At 40.3% G+C, this 14,411-nt stretch overlaps 1 protein-coding gene across 1 annotated transcript; it reads right to left on the reverse strand.

Moving 5' to 3' along the window:
* Window positions 1-1,320: 1,320 nt before the first annotated feature.
* Window positions 1,321-14,189, reverse strand: LGSN (lengsin, lens protein with glutamine synthetase domain). The gene is made up of 5 exons (XM_066572716.1): window positions 14,086-14,189; window positions 12,975-13,071; window positions 9,557-10,391; window positions 4,013-4,203; window positions 1,321-2,520 (listed from the first exon to the last, which is right to left on the reverse strand). The coding sequence occupies exons 1-5, from the start codon at window positions 14,187-14,189 to the stop codon at window positions 1,321-1,323; spliced, it is 2,427 nt and encodes an 808-aa protein (XP_066428813.1).
* Between the last annotated feature and the right edge of the window lie 222 nt (window positions 14,190-14,411).

Raw genomic sequence — 14,411 nt, forward strand, 5'->3', positions numbered from 1 at the left:
TAGCATAATAAGGAGCTTATGTTAACCTATCAATCTAATTACGTGAATGTATAAAATACACATTTATTTTAAAGGCGCAGTATGCAGTAGTCTCTTCTCTACGTCGATTGAGGTCTATAAAAAGTGATTAAAATATAGAAGCATCCGTACAGCATCGGTATTCCATCCACATTTGCATTCAAGAGTATTAATTTCTATTGGGCAAAAATGGATTCATTTTGCCCTGTAGAAAAAATTACCAATAAAAGGAAATACGGATGAAACCTTTATTACATCCATATTGCGGATCTGCATTACAAATGTTTACAAATACGCTCATGTGAAAGTAGCCATATTGTGGCATACAGCTGTGAACTTTCTAGGTTTGCTGTGATTTTTTAAAAGCACTGTTAATATGCTATAATTCATTGGTTTAATATTTACCATCTAACTGATGACATAAATCTGTAAACAAAAATACAGTTTTGTTCCAAAAAACTGACTATTCGTCATGCATGAAACAAAAGTACAATGAAGCATATCAAATTAATCAAACAGATATTTATGTATATTATTTAAACATTATAAAATGTATGCACAATCTAAAGTCAGTATAAAAATAGCAGAATTCAGTGTGTATACTCGATCTAAATTGTAAAACTTGAAAGAAGTTTTCTTTTTTTTAAATTCTTTTCATTATGTCGCTAGCCCCAGGAATTTACAGTATAAGTGAGCTAGTATTACCTTGGTTAGTTATGTCTTTCTATATGAAACTCTTGATCTCTTTCTCCTCAAGTGGTCACATGAGCTCAATTCTGACCAGCTCAGATGTACTTAGGTTTATGTGTTCTCAAACTAGTCAGTTTCTCAGTATGTGTGATGCTATTATATGGACACTGCCACAGAAACTGCCTAGAGAGGGACACAGTCACTCCTATCACTGTTACTAAGGATGCTCACACGGCTGCTGTCACACAGTTATAGTAGAGGAGATCACAACTCAACCTCCTGACTGTATACTTATGGTCTGTAGCTTATTTAGAAGAATATGGAAGATAATGATAATTAAACTGCCCACCCAGTAGGCACAAATGGTACATCCTCTATCTAATGCTGCGCTGATGCATCATATGATTGATAGTACAGAACAGTGACCGTGAAAGCAACATCAAGATGGTGCCTGATAAGCAACAGACAGGAGGCTGCACTAAATGGAAGTGACTGCAATATGCATAGAAGAAATCCAGAGTGTGACTGGCAATCAGGTGAGGGGGCAGTGATGGAAAAATGTGTTTTTGCCAAAGTGGCCCTTTAGGTAAGCTCATATTGTTGCTTGGTAATTTATATAAAATATTCAAGAAATTTATTTCTCTCAGTATCTACTTCCTCTGTTTCTAACTCATACTGTTTCATGGCAATAAAATATCGAATAAATGGTTCTCCCAAAGATGCCCTGATGCATTTATCTTCTTGCAGTGCGGACAAAGCATCTTCTAGTTTCAATGGAATAGGTGATACTTTAAGCCCAGGAGGATCTGTATTGCTGCTTATGCTATCAAAGAAGTTTAGGCCTTTCTTGATCCCATCCAGTCCAGCAGCAACAGTGGCAGCTAGGACTAGGTAAGGGTTTGCCATTGCTGAACATAGCTTGTTTACTATATAAGTTTCATTATTACAAGAGGATTTTACATTGTATGTAGCACTGTTATTATTGAATCCCCATGTGGCAGAGATGCTGTCTTGTGACTCCTTAACATCATTTGATAGATGTTTTCGGCAAGCAACTCCGGGAGCAACTAGGCCACTGAGAGCAGCAGAATGAAGAAGAAGTCCAGATAGCCAGTTTTTACCAATGTCTGTAAGTTCTTGCATATGAGTTCCACTATAAAATAAATTCTTCCCATTGATGTCCCACAAGCTATGTGATAAGACTCCAGAATTATAGAAACCTACCATATCAGTATAGAAACTTGCTAAGCATCCATGTTTTTTGGCAACTTCTTTGATGGCAGTTCTAAAGGTGAATGCATTGTCGGCAGCCTGCAACCCATAATCTGGTTGAAATGTGATCTCCATCTGTCCAGATCCAATGGAAGATGAAAAGCTTTCAATGTTACCACCAATATAGTACATTCCATCAAACAACTCTTGGATGAATGACTGGTCATAGTCAGTCAATAAAGTTGCTGCTGGGAATGATACTGATTTGGAATTTATCATTTCAGTTATAGCAAATATACAAAACTCATAGGTGAAAGAAGCATGTAGAAAAAAGCCAATATCTTCCAGCTGATTAAGTAATCGTTTAGCTAAATAGCGTGGAGACGTGAGAAGCGGATCCCCTAGAAAGGTAAATGAATCGCAGATCACTCTTGCCGTTTTTTCAGTCCAAGGCAGAACTCGGAAGGTTTGCAAGTCTGGTTTCAGGATGATATCACAGCTGAAATGTTTGGAGTTGATGTGGTCAACTTCATTGTTCTTTGGGCTCAGTGTTAATTCAAGGTAACTCCGTGGCATGTAAATGCCATTAACTGCCCTTTCCTGCAAAACATTAGTAATTTTGTTCTTTTTATTATTGCAAACACAGCCAACATGTAGAATAGCCACATTACCCTGCGAGGGGGCTAGCTGTGTTATCCTTGTGACAATACTGAAGCTTTCACAAGACCTTTCTGTTACCCATTATCATTGTACTCTTGCTGATAACACAACTCTATGGTGTTCAGATTGATTGGTAGAGGTTTGCTGCCAGTCACTAATAAGTGTTACAACTTTACTGTTGCAATTACACTTTGCAGGTCTGTCTGGTTGTTCTCTCCATTCAATGAAGAGAGGCAGGGTCTCAGATCAGGGCCGCAATAGCATTGGTCAAACGCAGAATGCAACTAAGGGCCGCCTCACAGGAGTATATGCTTAAACGCTGGGTGCTCCGGCGGTAAGCAGGCATATCGCTGCGCAGGGCAGAGATTTTGCACAGCACATGTCATCATATCTCATACACGCTGTCATGCGCAGTCTGACTTGTTTCTTTTTTTTTTTTTTTAAATCCTGCTCTGTCGCTTATCAACTTTGCGCATAAATGCAATTACATTACATATGTGCAGTATTTATTGCAAGCCCACAGAGAACAACAGCGCTCTATCAAGAGGAATATGTGGTAAAATACAGTTAGTGTAAGTGGGTCAATGAAAATCAATGTATTTTTATTGACTCCTTTCACCGCGTATTATGTGCATAATGCGCAATGAAATTACGCTCATGGGAGCCTGCCCTAAGAGAAAGGAAGTGCTTGTGTGTATGCTACTGGCAGCCCTTCCTGGTAGGGGTACCACCCACTGAAAATGAGTTGATGGATTATAAAAAGGCAGCAGCTCTAGGGCGCTGTTCAGGAAAATGGCAAATAGTATGAGCCCCAAATCACACTAATACATAATCTGAAAAGTAAAGGCTGCAAGTCCAACTATTAATTTCAGTATTTAAAGGAAATCTTTTAACCCTATTAGCTAAGCTTATGGGCTTAAAGTAGCTGACCTGCTGAGACCAGGGATGTAAGTTTTATACTTACCTTCCTCGCCATTCGCCCGGTCTCAGTGCCCGTCAGCAGCAGCTTTTAGTACTAACACCAGGGGAACAGCGGAGAAAGAAAACTTAAAACTTACATCCTCGGTCTCAGCAGATCAGCTACTCTCAGCCCATAAACTTAGCTTATAGGGTTAAAAGTAGCTGACAGACTCCCTTTAACCCCTTCAGTGGCAGGTTTATTATTACCATGGTATGCCTCACAGGGCAGGTTTTTTTTAAATAAGTCAACAATGCAATTAAAATCCATAAGATTTCAGATGACAGCTCAGTGCTCTGCACATTTCAGCACTAGAGCTGTCCACGGAAATCTTCTGGGGTTTAACTGCATGGTCAGTGCAGCAAGCCCCAAAGATTTTGGGGGCACGCCACTAAAATACTTAACTACTGTGAAATCTGAATTAAAATATGACTAGTATATGATATTCAAACAGGGTCATTTGCCCACTCTTACTTGGAAAAAACGTGCAGGAATGGTTTTCCACCTTGACACACCATGCAAATCAGCAGCTTCAAATCTCACAAAGCGTATGTCTTCTCTTGCAATCTGCTGCTTGATATGTTCAACGTAAGAAATTATTTGAAGAGGATTTCGAGTTCCACTAGAGGTTGCATAAACGCGTTTACTACTGGAACATATGCTTTCTGGAATAAAGGGAGGAAGAAAATCATTTTAATTTACTAGGTTCATATTAAATGGATTTTCCACAATTAAAACTATTGGTGACCTGTCTTCAGGATAGGTTACCAATAGCATATCGAAGGGGGTCATCTCCTCCAATTCCCTACAATTCAACTGATGACAAGCTACTAGAGAACGCTTGAACTTTTAAAATGATTTACATAGTGCAGAGGTCCGGTTTTGGTATTGCAGATCCGATTCATGAAGTGGATGGGAGAGAACTACAATACCAAGTCATGCCTCTGCATTACAGACAGCATTTTGGCAGTTACGGTGATCCGTAGCAACTTCTTATCAGCTGATTGACTGGGGTCCCGAGCTTCAGACCGCTGCCAGTCTGCTAGCGGTAACTGATACTGAGGACAGGTCATCAAACGTTTTCATCCTGGAAAATCCCTTCAAAGCCTATTCAATTCAGTGTTTAGAATACTTACTGACAACAGGACTGAAAATGAGCCACTTAGAATAAATTGTTAAATGTTAATTCTGTATATAGTTAAATAACAAAAATACATAACTAAACTTCCAGACACGCAAGTACATTCCAAAAGGACTACTGAGTCATTCTGTCACCTTAGATATATTTTTTAAAAGCTTTGCAAGAACAGTGTGTTTAAAGAAAAGTTGTAATTTGTGAGTTATTAAAATAACAATTTAGTCTTTCACTAACTTTCCTTCTGGAAAAAGTTCAGTTTTTTTATTGATATCTCTGCTGAAACAGACATCCTGTCACAAATTCTGACATTATAAATAACAAGTGGTATACAAAAATGAGCAAACCCTCTAACTATCCTTACCTCAAATTGATAACAGCCAACTCTGGTTTGACATTATGGGTGATCTCAGCTTTTACTTACCAATTACCTTGGCATATTTGGCTCCTAACTTGTAATTTGGGAGCCAATACATTTTTAGCCATTAAATGATGTATCAATGTATTCAAACAGGACCTGTAAGGTTATGTTTATGTGCTGTTTATTTGTTTAACCCCTTAGTGACCACCCCATAATGTTTTTACATCCTAGTGTTCTGGACTTTAATCCCCAGGGACGTAAAAACATGCTCCCTGTGGGGATTAAAACCCTGTAAGCTGTGAACATGACAGTTTCATGTTGCTGGCTCCAGGAGGTAGCCGACAACCTGGGATCCGCTTCCACAGTCACTTTTACCGAATGCCGATGATCATATGAAACTTACTAAAAAGGAAATAAAAGTTAAAGATTCAGCTGCCCTGATGAATCAAATGAATACGTTAAGTGGTCTAGTTTTCAAAATGGGGTCATTTGAGGGGTTCTCCATAGTTTGGGCCGTTCAAGGGCTCTACAAGTGTGTCATGGGGCCTAAAACACCTTCAAGCTATGCGTTGTGCATAGAGACCCATGATTAGGGTCATAATGGGTATGTTTCTGAACACAGGACAAAGAGGGGTATTGATTTTGGGTGCAAATCCTCATTATTATGTGCACTACAGAAAAAAATCCTGTCTTTTTATTGACATATTTGCAAAAATATAAAATTTTATTTTTTTTCCTCTAAATTGCAATTATTCCTGAAAAGAAACTGTGGGGTCAAAATACTCATAACACCCCTCAGTGAATACATTCAAATGTGTATTTTTTTAAATGGGGTCATTTTTTGTGGGTATCTATCTATATTCTGACACCAATAAGCCTTTGCAATCTTGGCTTGGTGCAGGAAAACAAGATGTTACTCAAAATGTTAACCCTTTCCAATCCAATTATTTTTTCTCATTCATTCTCCCCAGCTCCAAATAAATTGGAGCTGGGGAGAATGGATGAGAAAAAATATATTTCCCTGCACCCTCCCGAACTGACAGAGTTCAGGAGGGTGCAGGTGCTCATTGCACCATGGGGGGGAGGGGACCCTGCTTACCTGTCCGGCGTCTTCCGCATTCTCCCTCTGCCAACCGGCTCAGCGATCATGTGACCGCTGAGGTCAGGTGGCACCCAGCGGTCACATGATTGCTGAGCCGGGAGACAGAAGGGAGAATGCGGAAGACGCCGGACAGGTAAGCAGGTCCCCCCACGGTGCAGGCTCCTGGTTCGGCGTTCATGTGAACGCTGGGGGTCAGGTGACACCGACAGTCACATGATCGCCAGCTGGAATCTCCTGCATTACATAGCGCTAATTAAGCGCTATGTAATGTGTAAAGGAGAAGGCAGAAAGGGTTAAAAACCCTTTCTGCCTTCTCCTTGGGGGTCCTCAATAAGGACCAGTGCAGGAGTGTATCTGCACCCGATGTGTCTGATGATCGGGTGCAGATGCACTCCTGCAGTGTCGGGCCTGCCCCGACATCGGAGTTGTGGAGGGAAATTATGATGTCGGGGCAGGCCCGACATTCGATTGGAAAGGGTTAATAATCAATGTTAAATTTGTACGTCTCCTAAATGGTTAAAAAAAAAAGTTTTTTCAATGTGTGTCCAGAATAAAGTAAACAGATGGAAATATATATCTTTTCAAAAATTTGTACAGTATGTTTGCACATATTTGAGCTTTTGCATTTGAAAATGTGAAAAAAATGATAATTTTTTTCAAAATGTTTCCAATGTTGGCGCTTTTAATAAATATACACAAATTCTATCAGTCAATTTTTACCACCCAAATAAAGTACAATATGTGGCGAAAAAAAACTATTTATTGTTTTAACAAGTTATTCTATGTTAAAGTGACAATGTCAGATTTGCTCCTGCCAATGATGAACAAGCAGAGCATGTTTTCTGCACTCTGAGGCCTTAGTCAGACGGGCGTTTTTTCGCGCGATTTGCGGATCGCATGACGGATGCGCATCCGCAAATCGCGTGACCGGGGCCAGAAAATCGCCAGAAAATCTGCTCCTAGCCGCGTTTCATTAGAAACGGGCCGGAGCTGTCCAGCGCATTGCATTCAATGGAGCCGGCAATACAGCCGCCTCCATTGAAAGCAATGCGCTGCGGGCGAGTGGGGGATGAATTGTCGGGAAGGGCTTAAATATATAAGCCCTTCCCTGCAATTCATCCAGAAATGTGTTAAAATAAAAAATATGTATATACTCACCTTGTCCCGGCAGCCGGAGTTCAGCGCGGCCGGCCTGCAGTGGGTGTGAAGGGGGTGTGAGTCAGACCTGCCCTGTGATTCTGACTCACACCCCCTTCACACCCACTGCAGGCCGGCCGCGCTGAACTCCGGCTGCCGGGACAAGGTGAGTATATTTTTTTTTTTTATTTTAACACATTTCTGGATGAATTGCAGGGAAGGGCTTATATATTTAAGCCCTTCCCGACAATTCATCCCGCGCACACCGGCAGCCCATTGCTTTCAATGGGCAAACATCGTTCTTCTCTGCCACAACTGTTACAGCTGGGGCAGAGAAGAATGATTTGTCTTCTATATGTTCTCAATAGGGGCGGCGCTGCTGCCGCCGACCACATTGAGCACATATAGAGAAGAGAACAGGAATCGCAGATCGCAGATAGGTGCGATCTGCGATTTCTGTTCTATAATTTATCGGACGAGCGCATAAAAAGCGCTCATGTGTCTGATACCATTGCAAAGCAATGGTTTTAAAAAATCGCCGGACGCATGCGCAAATCGGGCGAAAAAACGCCCGTCTGACTAAGGCCTGAGCATGCTTGGAGAGCAATGATGAATATGCTTTGGACTAGAACTAAAAACAGAAACAAAACTATGCTGATATGAAAACAAAGCTAGACTGGAAATGAGATACGGTAACCTGTGATCTTATCACAGGGGGCCATACGAAACACCTGAACCTCAGTCAGGGCATTTAAATACCGCTGTCAGAATTGATTCCGCAGCTTATCGGGGCTGTTGCGAGCGGGTGTCAGATGTAAGAAACAGGCAGCACCCAAGTTGCAAGGAGCGGGATTCACCTGAGATCCTTTCATACATACCTTGAAGTTGCAGGATGTAACTGTATGTCCTGTAGCGTTAAGGGGTTAATAGATTTTCTTTCTTTTCATCACCATCTACAATTTTTCCCTCATTACATTTTAAAAGGTCAACACTTTAGACTATTTTTACTATTTATATAACTAAAGAACATTTTAGGGTTAGTTTCACGCTCTCTGGTAAATGAGTATTTCTCCACCTTTGCTCTTTTTATTTCTATTGTTTACTTTCATTTGCAATGCAATGTAATGCCATGCACAAGGAAAGCAAATATTTTAGTTGCACGAGAAGATTGATGTAGATTCTGCTGTAGCACTTTCATTTTTTAAATGAATTTTCAGCCTTTGATCTCCATGAAATATCAGACTTAGGCCGACTGCACATGACCGAGTTGGATTCCGCATGTGGGAGCCTTCAGCAGAATCCAACCCTATGCCCAGTTGCTATCCGCGCGACTGGACATTCTTCTTCCTTTTTCTGTTCAGCAGATGGTCCGCACTGCGAGCTGTCGGACATGCACAGTACTTTTTTTTTTAAATCCCTGCTTATTCCGTGTCATCACTAGGCGATGAAGCGGTTATCCATGACCTTTCCGCAATGTCATTGCAGAAGGGCCGCGGGTCGCACGGCTTACATTGACTTCAATGGAATCCGCACTAAAATAGAGCATGCTGCAATTTTCCCTCTGCAAGCGGAAATCGCAATAAATTTTTGCTCATTTGCAGGAAAAAACACTTTTCCATAACATGCAATGGGTGATACTTGCTGTGGAATTGGAGGCAGACTCCCGCTCCAGATTCTGCAATGCAAATCCGATCATGTGCAGCCGGCCTAAAAGTATTACTAAACTGTTCAGCTATTAAGAAACACAAATACTTAAAGCAACCCTCCAATTCACAGTAAAACGTTCACTGTACATGTACAGTGTGTAGGTAACATACAGCATTAGGTACCCTCCACTTCAATGTTGCTGCTGCAGTTCATCCAATTCCCAGCCTTTTCTTCTTGCATATAAAAATGAGCAACGGATTCTCAGACTAGTCAATGCACGGTGTGCTTTAGTAGTCTGGGACACTCCCCCTGCTCTTGGGCAACGGATCTGCAGGGGATGGTGGTCACAGTGCTGAGGTCATCAACGCTGGTCCACCCAAGAGCAGGGGGGAATGTCTCAGACTACCAAAGCACAATCAGCTAGGCTAATCTGATAATTTGGCAGTTATTTTACATACATGAAGGGGAAACTGGGAATAGAACAAACAGCAGCAACATTGAAAATAAGGGCACTATATATATTAAGTATGTATGTATTTGTTGACATTTTTCCAATGTACAGTATGCTTCCTTTAAAAATAGTGACATAATGTGGCTTAGTGCACTACCAGGAAAATACATAATCAGTATTCTTACCATCAGAAGAGGGTGGATCAAACTTGATTCCAGAAGCATTGTTTGATTTATCAGGTATTAATTTCTGGTTTCCAACAAATGGCAGAATAGGCTGCATCAATTGTTCCTCTTCTTGTGACTCTGGATGGTCTGGTAATGTCTGTCCCGTTAACAAATCATGTGATTCACTTGACTCCGGTGTTTTTGCACATTGTAATTTATAATTTTCTTTCCCCCAATATGGCTTAAATGTTTCAAAGGTTAAACCCAAATTTTCACTTGGCTTCTCAGCTTGGTTTGGAGGATGTATCAGGATTGTGCTAGTAGGAGGCTTTTGAGGCAATTTATTTTTACAAGTAATCAATGGGCTCTCCTTGAGAATGCTTTTTAACTCTTCCAAAGTTTCTTTGGGTATGGCTGATCCCAAAGGTAACAGATATTCATTAGGTTTTTCATGCATATTTTTAACACCTTGCTTAGAGTTCACTTTCTCTTCAGCCACATCCTCAGCATGTTTGGTGCCAGAAGTTTGTATAGCCACGACTGATTCCATTCTTTGCTTCTCTTGCTCTGTTTTAGATGAGTCATCTCCTCGGGTATCTTTCCGTGTAGCACTTTGTCTTTCATCTTTGAGAAGTAGTTTAGTAGACCCATCAGATGCTTGAAAAAAATTTTCCCTATCATTATACTTGTCTTCAAAATAAGAATTATTTAATGAACCTATAGAATGAGATATATTTCCCTTTTGCCACTCTAATGGAGGTAAATATTTGCCAGTCACTTTTACTCCTCTCCGTCTTTTAAGACTTGATATCACACTGCCATCTATTTCATCACATTTGGTGCAGCTGGGATCCTAAAGTCATGAATAAATGATACATTTGTTAATAAAAGTAATTTCAATGTCTTACATATATATCAATTTTATTAACTCTCATCGTCACATTAATTTTCTTTTAAGCTGCAAAGCAATCACATTCTAATTATATACTTGTTTGATTAACTGCTTGGGAGTGAGTTTCAGCACCATGACATACTGTACATTTTTCAGCTCCAAATTATATGACAACATCCAAAGAATATCAAAAATTATATATTTATTCCTCCATTGCAAGAAACTCACAATGTTTTGACCCTATCAAGGTCTTTATTGAAACATTGGGAGTTTTTTGCAATGAACGAATAAAAAAATACATTTAGGTCCCCCTGCACTGAACCCCATTAGATTGGTCTCCCAGTGTTTGTGGGTGATGTTAGGTTCCCTCTGCCTTCTGATATCATATCATTCATTGACAGTGAGCTGAGGAGACTGCTCACTTGACTGATTACAAAGGGGCATAAATAATAGAGGGCAGTGGGGGTTTGTACAAAGAAAAGAAAGAGGTGCAATAGAGTCAGCCATTGTTCAAAAGCTATGCAGTTGGCCCCACTGATTAGGCTTCAAATAATAAATATAACAGAATAGTGTATGTTTATAAGCATCATTTATGATTTATTTATCATTCGAATATGATGTAATAACAGAAGACAGCACTATAGGCTGCATAATATGCACAAAATAAAAATGACTGTAAATGTAATGCTAATGTAAGGTATATGTACCAAAGCTAAAAAATGTTTTCTCATACTGATTTACAAAGGAAAATGTTTTAAGTACAAAAAAAGCAAGATTTAAAAAAATGCTACAGGGACATAATTAGTTAATTCTTTAGGCCTTCCTTACGTATGCTGTAGTTTTTTTCTAGCTACCCAATGAGTTTAATTAATTTTCTGTGACTTTTTTTTCAGAGATGTGTCTTTCATATTTTGTCCTTATAGAGTAGTACGTGGAAAAACGCATGAAAAACACAATCTAGAACATGCAGTGACTTAAGAAAAAATGCCATTGACCCAAACAGAGCAGCAAAAATGAAGAAAAACGCCACGCAAATACATTGTTTTTAGTGAGTGTCATAACTCCCTATTAATCTATAGCTAACAAGTGGACACGGTGTTTTTTTGTCAAAGAAAAAATACCCCTATGTGAAAACACAAAAATTTGCATTTTTGCAGTAAACACGGTGTGAAATTTCTGGTTTCCTTTAAGGCTCTTGCACACTTGTGTTTTTCTTGTGTGTTTTTTTCTGCTTTTGCTGCGTTTTTAAAGACGAGTGTCAATGGGACTTTCTAATGTTAAAAACACATAGCAAGTTTGTGCTATGCGATTTTTGTGCGATGCGTTTTTAACATTAGGAAGTCCAATTGACACTCACGTTAAAAATACGCAGCGATATGGAATGAAAAAAACATGCATTAAAAACGCAAGTATGCAAGAGCTCTAACACTTTTTCAGGCACTTTTTAGCTGGTTATAAAAAGCCATTCAATTTATGTGTTTTTACAGGCATTTTTTGTAGCTTTTTTGGTCACAAATGTGTTCTTTGCTGTCCTTTTTTGCATTTTTTCCCCATTTCGATAAGCCTATTTGGTAATGTAATTTTGAAAACTGAAATAAAGCCAAGAAAACGCAGCAAAGTGAGAAAAAAATGGCACAAAATAAAAACCATTGACTTGTAAGTTAGTAGTAAAATATGAAATGCCCTGCAAATGTAGCCTTTTTGTAGTGGCTTTTTTTCTAACGTTTGCAGTGATTTTGCAGTTGTTTTTTTGGGATTCCACAGTGATTTTTTTCAAAATCACAGCATGCTCTGGGTGTGGCATTTTTTCTGCCATTTTCACACAAGCTTCTCTGTAGGAAAAAAAGACCAAGGGAAACACTTCAGGCATCATTTAAAAGACTCAAGCAATTTCTCTGGCCTTTTTTCCCACCAAAAAATCCCAGAAAAAAAGGTCTATGTGTGAAAGAAACCTTAAAGAGCTTTTCTGGCTTTACGCTAATAAAGCTTGTTAGCACATTATAAGTGAAAAGTTTTTCAGCTTTCTAATATATATTGTATTTCAATAACTGCACAATGTACAAAGTCGTTTTCTTCTGGCACCATACACTAAAACAGTGGCCAAGAGAAGAACTAATCGTTGGTGGTCCTGAATAGTGGATACAAGTTGATAAGCTATTGATGACATATACTGAAGATATACTGAGGATAGGTTATCAGTAGAGATGATCGAACGTGTCCGTTACGGACACTTACGCACCCGGACACCGGCTTTCCCGAACACTTCAGTGTTCGGGCGTAAATGTTCGGGGGCCGCCGGGGGGCGGGGGTCGCCGTGGCAGCGCGGGCGGCAGCAGCGGGGAACAGGGGGGAGCCCTCTCTCTCTCCCTCTCCCCCCCACTCCCCGCCGCACCCCCCCCCCCCCGCGCTGCCACGGCGACCGCCGAACATTTTTCGCCCGAACACGGAAGTACTCGCAAAGTTCGGTGTTCGGGCGAAAAGGGGCGGGGCCGAACATGTTCGATCATCTCTAGTTATCAGGTATTACAGCTGGAAACCCCTTACCTGATAAGGACTAAGCATAGTACATATATGCTGCTTGGTCCTGGGCTTTAATCCATCTCCATCGTAAATATACAGCGAGGGTTTAAAGTTCCAGTTCCTTTGAGAGACAGCCAAGGACCCAGAGGAGAAGATAGAAGCAGCAGATAATCTCTTCTGCCTTTCCTTCTCCAGCATACATAGCACTCAATGAGCACTATGTAGAGAATAGAGGAAGCGGCAGTCCTGCTTCCTCTATTGGACCCAGCAATCATGTGATCACCGACAACCCCTGACATGGCAAGCCAACCCCCACACCAAACTAAACCATCACCGAAGCCATCCTGTTATCTGCGATTGTACAGATTTTATATCAAAAACGGCTGAAACAAAATGTAGAACCCACTTCTATACTTTGTTTTAGCATAAATGTACTAATTTTTAAATTAAAGAACTAGAAATTAAAAAACCCTTTTTTCAATTTTTTTGTACACTTTACACCTAATAAAACAAACACATAAATCTGTGAAAAAAAGTTATGTCCCTAAAAGAAGCACAGAAAATTTTTTTGGCAACCCAAGGAAAATAAAGAAACAGGCCATAAAACCACCACATGCATAAAAACTCTAAAAAAGTGTCTGGTCCTTTAGGACTGAAACATTCTGTCTCTTAAAGAGTTAATACATCAGCAGCAGCTGCACAAATCTTTCTGTCTGTTTGCCACAATGCATTATTCTGCATTCCATACTTGTTAATTTAGAGAACATTGCCTATAATCAATACAATTGTATCCATTTCTCAGTTGAGCACTCTGCATGTAAACAAAAGGTCACGTGACTGTGAGTTGAGGTGTTCTTGTCTTGTTTCAAAAGCTTACCACAGATCTTACAGATGACCACTGTTCTGCCATCACCTGTGGATTTAAAGAATGCCTAGGCTGCACAATTCTGTCAGTAGATCTAGCTGTATGCCTGATGTTGGTGCTACTGCAGCTAGTAGTAGCAGATGGTGGCAGCACAGCCCTTTTATTTTTCTGTGACACCTTACTCCTTATCCTAGAATGCTGCTGCCCGCAATGCCCGCCTGTTCCTCCTCCACCTCCAATCTGCTATGATGACACTTCCTGCCTTTATACCAGGTTGGATCAACATCATCTTCCACCTCCTCTTCCACTTTGTCATCCTCTTCCTCCTTAGTGGAGTCTATGCTACAGTAAGAATTGGGAGCTGACACCTCCATTTCCGCAACCCCCTATATAGGTATTGCCTGTCGAGGGCTAGCCACGCACTGACCCACTCTCATCTTCCTCTTCAGAGGAAAAAAATGGTTGGGCAACAGTGCATTCAATGTCTTGGTCTTCTCCTCTGGTTAATTAGAGACTGTTGACATTCATGACACAATGACCAAAAAGCTCCTCAGACTGATCCATGTAGGCTGAGTGTCTGGGGGATTTAGTACAGG

This window comes from Eleutherodactylus coqui, chromosome 1, assembly GCF_035609145.1.
Source record: "Eleutherodactylus coqui strain aEleCoq1 chromosome 1, aEleCoq1.hap1, whole genome shotgun sequence".
NCBI classification, from domain to species: domain Eukaryota; kingdom Metazoa; phylum Chordata; class Amphibia; order Anura; family Eleutherodactylidae; genus Eleutherodactylus; species Eleutherodactylus coqui.